We start from the raw sequence: 6,384 nt of genomic DNA on the forward strand, positions 1-6,384 counted from the left end.
AGCCCAGCATCTTGGATTTTAAAAAAGTCCATAAGCTTCACACAGTATCTGTGTATATAAAGCGCACATTACAGCCTCAGTGAGCATCATAGGCCATGGTTTTAAAGTTACAGCCTCGTTATCCTCAGATAGAGGCTTTATAACCTTTAAACCCACAAACAGCAGGTTCATGGGGATGAAATGTTCTTGTTTTCTCATGTGCACTGAGGCGCGTTTTTCAAGGTAAATATTCTTTTTCCAGCATGAAATCGCTCTTTGTTGTTTGCCCAGAGGTAAAGAGGCGGAAAAGTGAGGAGGATCTGAACTGGTTTCCATGTCAAACACTTCAATTCACCATAGAAACTCAGATCTTAACGCGGAAACTTTATTAAACTGTGATGGTGGATTGATAAGGGCCGAATTTCTATCGGCCTCTTTTTATTGTGGGCACCAGGCGGGCTGACAGAGGTAAATTGCTCTTTTAATTAAAGCAATGCACCAGGGGAAATTGCTGTCTGAATATTGTCTCAGAGATGGGGGCCAGTGACAGTTGCCTGGAAACTTCAATCTGTCCTCCCGCATTTATTCCAGATCCCAGTTATGAGATAAAGTTTAATAAAAATCTTTTCCTCCGCCACCAACGAAATGAAATCCAACCCTTTCTGAACAAGTGAACACAATGAGACAGGACTGCGGAGGAAACCTCATGTTCAACATGTATCTCTCAGGTTCGTCAGTTAGTCCCATAGAATTAGAGAAATAAGCTGTAATAATAATTCTTTAAATTCTGCCGTGGGTGTGGGTGTCCTGAGGCGGGGATGCTCCGTCTCAGGGCAGAGCATTGTTCGGTTTCAATCTGAAAGCCCGTCTGCTCTTTTGTCGGAAATCGGAAATCCTTTTTCCTGGACGCGTTTCCTGGCTTCCCGGAGAGGAGAGCGCGCAGAGGACACGCTTCTTGCATTAGACTGAGACCGGACCAGGACACAATTAGGATTTTAATCCATTTTCACCTTTTTATTTTTGAGATTTTGCAACTTTTTAACCTTGTACTCTGGTGTATTAACTCTAATAACAAGGATTAATACACGCATTTTACCCATGATGATCTCTGAAAGGCTTTTCTCTCAAAACAGAATAGACCATTATATTTGATACTGAAAGCAATTTATTTTTCATACCTCCTTCTTTTCATGTTTAGATGTTTCCAATGTGGTCTTTTTTGGTTGTGGTCGATGTAACAGCAATTTCAAAAAAAAAAAAAAACCTGTACACTTTAAAATAATTATTATAGAAATAAAATCAAATTTAGAAAATAAAAGCAGCTCTCTAACATATCAAGCGATGTGGTATCCAGTGATAGTGACTGTGACAGATAGCAGGTTTGTACTTTAATATAAAGGAGACCAAAGTAATGAAGGATGCTGACAGTGTTTCTGTCTGTTTTGATTTCAGATCCAACAGAGAACCTGTTGAAAGAAAGCAAAGGAGCATCCTGGGCTCCGATAAACACAGGAGTGCAAAAAGGTAAGAGAAGGGACTCAGAAGCCTGGCAGGACGCATAATGTTTCCTGCACACACATTCCTTTTTAATTATGAATTAATTTGATATAATATATGAAACTCCAACATAATATTTTTTAAATATAGACAGTGATATAAGACATGACGGAGCTGTTTTAAGTCGTATCATTTGCCATGAGAAAACCTCTGAGGTGAACTTATGTTTGATTTTGGTGATAAAATAATGTTTGGATGAATTGATAAAGAAGCACATCCTAAAAAATACTCCCTCATTTTTAAAGGTTTGAAATGTGTTATTTGCTTTTCAAATTGAATGTATGCATTTTTAATATCTGATTGCTTCACACTCAAATAAAACAATATTTATAGATATAGATATTTTTAATTCATAGCATTTACTCTCTGTAGATGAGTTTTTTCATGCCAAATATAATATACATCACGGTGTTTTTCCCTCACCATGCACCCCGCTTTTGTAGTCCGACATGGCTTTATTTAATCTCAAAATGTGGCTCATTCATCTCATGGTTCAAAGCTGAAATGTTGATCAAGAAAAATATAAAAAATAAAGAAACAACGCGGATGGATGATTGAATTATTTTAAAATAAGGAAAAAAAAGCATCATAGAGCAGGATATACCTTTCGGCTGTACTTCCATCATGTGTTTAGTGGATATCCACATATCAGTTAAAACGCGACATAAAGACATGACGATTTTGAATTTTAAAAAGCAGCAAGAAAACTGGGCCTTTTTGTAAATATTTTAAAAAATGTGAAAAACCCACAGATTATCAATAATTTGGCATCATAAAGCCCAAATCACATTTAACCCAAGCATTACAAATTCATTGTTAAAGCTGATAAAAAATACTCTCGTGTGAATTTAAAAATAGGCCAAGAGAAATAAGCTCATGATACATTCATCATGATATAAATCTGCTGTGATTTATGACCTCTATCTCAGATCAATCAATTTAAGCAAATATAAAATATGTCAACAATTGGTCTTGGGACTTAAAGTTGATTTTGACGTTGTTTAACATATCATTTTATGTTCTTATTTTTATTTTAAATATTATTTATTTTCTTATTTTGCTCTTCCTATAATTGTTCAGTCCACATTCACTTTTATTTTTTCTCTCCAGGCAGTGGTCAGATCCAGCTGTGGCAGTTCCTGCTGGAGCTCCTCTCTGACAGCACCAACATGTCGTGCATCGCCTGGGAGGGCACCAACGGCGAATTCAAACTCATCGACCCGGACGAGGTGGCACGGCGTTGGGGGGAGCGCAAAAGCAAACCCAACATGAACTACGACAAGCTGAGCCGCGCGCTGCGCTACTACTACGACAAAAACATCATGACCAAAGTGCACGGAAAGCGGTACGCCTATAAGTTTGATTTCCACGGCTTGGCGCAGGTGTGTCAGCCTACCACCACTGAGCAGGCCCTCTACAAATTTCAAGGCAACTTCTCCCCGATCCCCTTCGCCGGGATATCCAAACTGAACCTCGTGGGCCCCGGCGTGGGGCCGTCAGGTTTCTCCTACTGGCCCGGTGCCCCCCCTGCGGCTCTGTATCACAGCCACAGCCTGCAGCCTCCAGGGCCTTTTGGCACCGTGTCCCCGTCTCACATCAGCTGTGTCAACAACATCAGCAGTCTGAGTAACATCAATAGCCATTACAACTGACTCTGAGCGCATCTGTTAGACAAACTGGAACATGAAATCACCACAGGTAATACAGCGACCGACGGCGAGAGATGACAACGAAGACTGAAGGAGCAGTGTTGGCAGTTTGTGGGTAAAAACAGAATCTTAATTTGTATATGAGGAAAGCTTTGCGCAAACTACGCGGGCCTTTTCTAAACGTGTACTTACGGACCTGTAGGCATGTAAATGCGACTGTGGCATTGGTCTGAAAAGCTCTTAGAACGTGTAACTGTAAGAAAAATGTTTTGCCATTTTTTAAGGTAAGAGAAAAGCAGTAGAATTACGCACAGGTTGAAATTTTACGCACGATAATTCATCCACGAGTTCAATTTTAATTGAGCCCCGAAGTTATGTCACAGTATCTATAATGAGATGGAAATAGGAGATCAGCGTGTAGAAAATATAATTATCAGTAGGGACAAACATATGTTTTATATATTCATTTGGTCTCAACCTTTTTTTTCTGATCCTCTGCACTCCTCCCTCTCTAAGTTGTGCCATTGTTTAACATATAAGTGGTGTGTGGTTGCGCAAATCATAGTTATTACTGGACTATTGGCGCCATCTCGTGGTTTTGGAATGATCTTATAATAATAATAATAATAATAATAATAATAATAATAATAATAATAATAATAACAATGGTCTTATTTATTTACAATTTTCGTCTTTTATTAATCATACATCGTCTCCTTATGCGCCGTTTTCTTGGACCGCCTATTTGACACACCACACCATGCCATGCCTGTAAAATACAAAATCAAACTTAACTTGCAATAAAATGAAAACCTGTACATTTGGACCTATAAAACCAGTACAGATGTAGAGGTTTTTAATTTGTGTGAAATATGCTGTGTGAAATAGTAACAGAATTAATGAATCAGAAACAACTTTGTGCAGTTGGATGTAGAGGGTGATTAAATTCATTAATTCGCTAAGCTTTATCATCTAGCTAAAACATCAAGGAAAAAAAACAGTTGATTGAATAAAGTCTGTTATCAATAAATATGTTTGTTACTGTGTGTTGGGTGTGCTTTTTTGCTTTGGCTCATACTCCGGAGTGTCATTAGAGGGGGACCTTTTTGAACCATGTTGCACAAATAAGCTGCAGGATTCAAGTTATCTGTTGGAAGAGGGTAAAAGTAACCTCACATTTTCTGAACAAATTAAAATAAATCATATTAAAATGGACAAACTTTGGATATTTTTGCATCATAAAGCAAATGGCTTAAAAGTGAATAATATATACTTCCTATTTGGCAACACTTTATTGATAGTCAGAATCAGAATCAGCTTTATTCGCCAAGTATGCTTGAACACACAAGGAATTTGACTTCAGTAAACTGTGCTCTCTTTGTACGAGGCAGAATAGGAATAAGAATAAGAACTACAATAAAAAATAAAATAAAAATAAAATAACAATAACCTTAGCTATAAATACAAAGAAACAACAAATAGGCTTGACTAATATGTACAGGCTAAAATAATATGATAAAGTGCAGTGGTGAGTTGCAGAGGTAGTTTTACATTATAAAATAGTAGTTAAATAGTACAAAAAATAGAAATATGGAATTCTGCTTTGAGAATTGTTGCATTGTGTATCTACATGTATATTTACAGAGAGTATTTATCTGACAGGTGTGACACTGTTATGGTTTAGTGTTCATCAGAGTGATAAGATTTTCAAAAGACAAATCTTAAAAAGGTGACACACATATCATCTTCATTTATCTGTACCTCATGGAGATTTTTAAAGTTATTCCATGTCAACACTGTTTTAGTGATGTAGAGTGCTACTGGTGTTGCTAATGGACTATTAGCCTATAAGCAGTGGTGACTCCAGTTAACAGTAGATCTTGTCAACCACGTGAGGGCGCTACAGCTCTTCCAACATCAGAACACCCTTTACATAACGAGGTGATGACATTTAAAGTCTTATGCAGAAGATAGAAACCATCTGCAAATAGAAGATTAACGCAAAATCTGCTCTTCTGACAGTGCAAACCAACTAAAACTAGAGTATCTGAGCTGAGGATTATCAGACGAATGAATGGGTGTGAGCTTAATGCAATACAGACAAAAAACAGTGCAGCTTGAAAGAGCCACCTCAGAAAGCTGTGACAGGCAGCTGATTTTAAGGATAACGAGTATACCAATATACGTTAATTGTAATTTAACTTCAATAGCATGCAGTGCTTTTGTCAAGTTATATATTGTTAGATAGGAATACTTTCAATTACTAATATGATCCTATTATTTTAAAAGCAACATACAATAAGTGCATTGTAGCTTGTTGATAAATCTCAAACAAGCAAGCATCCACCTACTGTAAGTATGCTATATCTGTGAGGTCATTAAACAAAAAAAGGAAAATTAATTGTAATTTACAAAAAATCCCAGTTTCACTGTTCTAATGTCAAAGAGGGCGTTGGAGTGGAGCCAGAGCAGCAAACAGTGGCAATCCTGGTGAGGTAGCAGGCCGTCTGTATAAAGGAACAAGCAAGGTGTTGGCAGCAGCAGAGGGAGTGTTTGGATTGACCATTTCCTGGATGTAGGATGGAACTGAGCCAATGACAGCATGGCAGGCAAGTGGTGTCCTGGAGCAGCCACCAGCAGCAAGTGTACAGTAGAGTGGTCGTGCAGGGAGAGAGAGCTTGGTTAGGCATTTGACCAGCTGGTTGAACAGGATGTCTTAGTTTCAATAGTTGAGGGTACAAGAAAAAGAAGGAGTGAAAAACAGACTGATAGACAATACATCACAATGAAGTATATAATTTAACTAATTCATTCAAAAGGGCTTAGTTATCTGGCAGTCTAAGCTTATAGCAGCATAGGGCTTGTCAAATGCACGCATAAGCCAGCCCTAACTATTAGCTTTATCAAAAAGATAAAACTTTAAACTTTTTTTTTAAGTAGAAAGTATATGCTCACTGGCCTTAACTGGAATATGGTTCCACAGAAGGGTGGGCTTTGAATTAAAGTATATTGCTCCCATACTACTTTTTGAAAACCACACAACCAGAGGTACAACTGCATTTTTGGAGTGATAGCAAGAGTGTTTAAAGATATCATTGGCCCTGACCTATAAAGGTGTTATGGGGAAATAATTGAAATCATTTTCTTATTTAAGAAAAGCTTATACTGGATAATACAATTCTTGCCAGAACAAATACAG

The 6,384-nt window shown here is 37.7% G+C and overlaps 1 protein-coding gene across 1 annotated transcript; it reads left to right on the forward strand.

The window, feature by feature from the left end:
* Positions 1-931: 931 nt before the first annotated feature.
* On the forward strand, positions 932-3,859 carry fev (FEV transcription factor, ETS family member). The gene is made up of 2 exons (XM_034693678.1): positions 932-1,503; positions 2,647-3,859. The coding sequence occupies exons 1-2, from the start codon at positions 1,398-1,400 to the stop codon at positions 3,186-3,188; spliced, it is 648 nt and encodes a 215-aa protein (XP_034549569.1). The 5' UTR covers positions 932-1,397; the 3' UTR covers positions 3,189-3,859.
* Positions 3,860-6,384: the final 2,525 nt, after the last annotated feature.

The sequence above is a fragment of the Notolabrus celidotus genome, chromosome 10 (assembly GCF_009762535.1).
Source record: "Notolabrus celidotus isolate fNotCel1 chromosome 10, fNotCel1.pri, whole genome shotgun sequence".
NCBI lineage: Eukaryota > Metazoa > Chordata > Actinopteri > Labriformes > Labridae > Notolabrus > Notolabrus celidotus.

Coding starts and splice junctions, on each gene's coding strand:
- fev (XM_034693678.1), top strand. CDS start 1,398: ATGCTGACAGTGTTTCTGTCTGTTTTGATTTCAGATCCAACAGAGAAC. Junction 1,504..2,646: donor AAACACAGGAGTGCAAAAAG/GTAAGAGAAGGG, acceptor TTTTCTCTCCAG/GCAGTGGTCAGATCCAGCTG.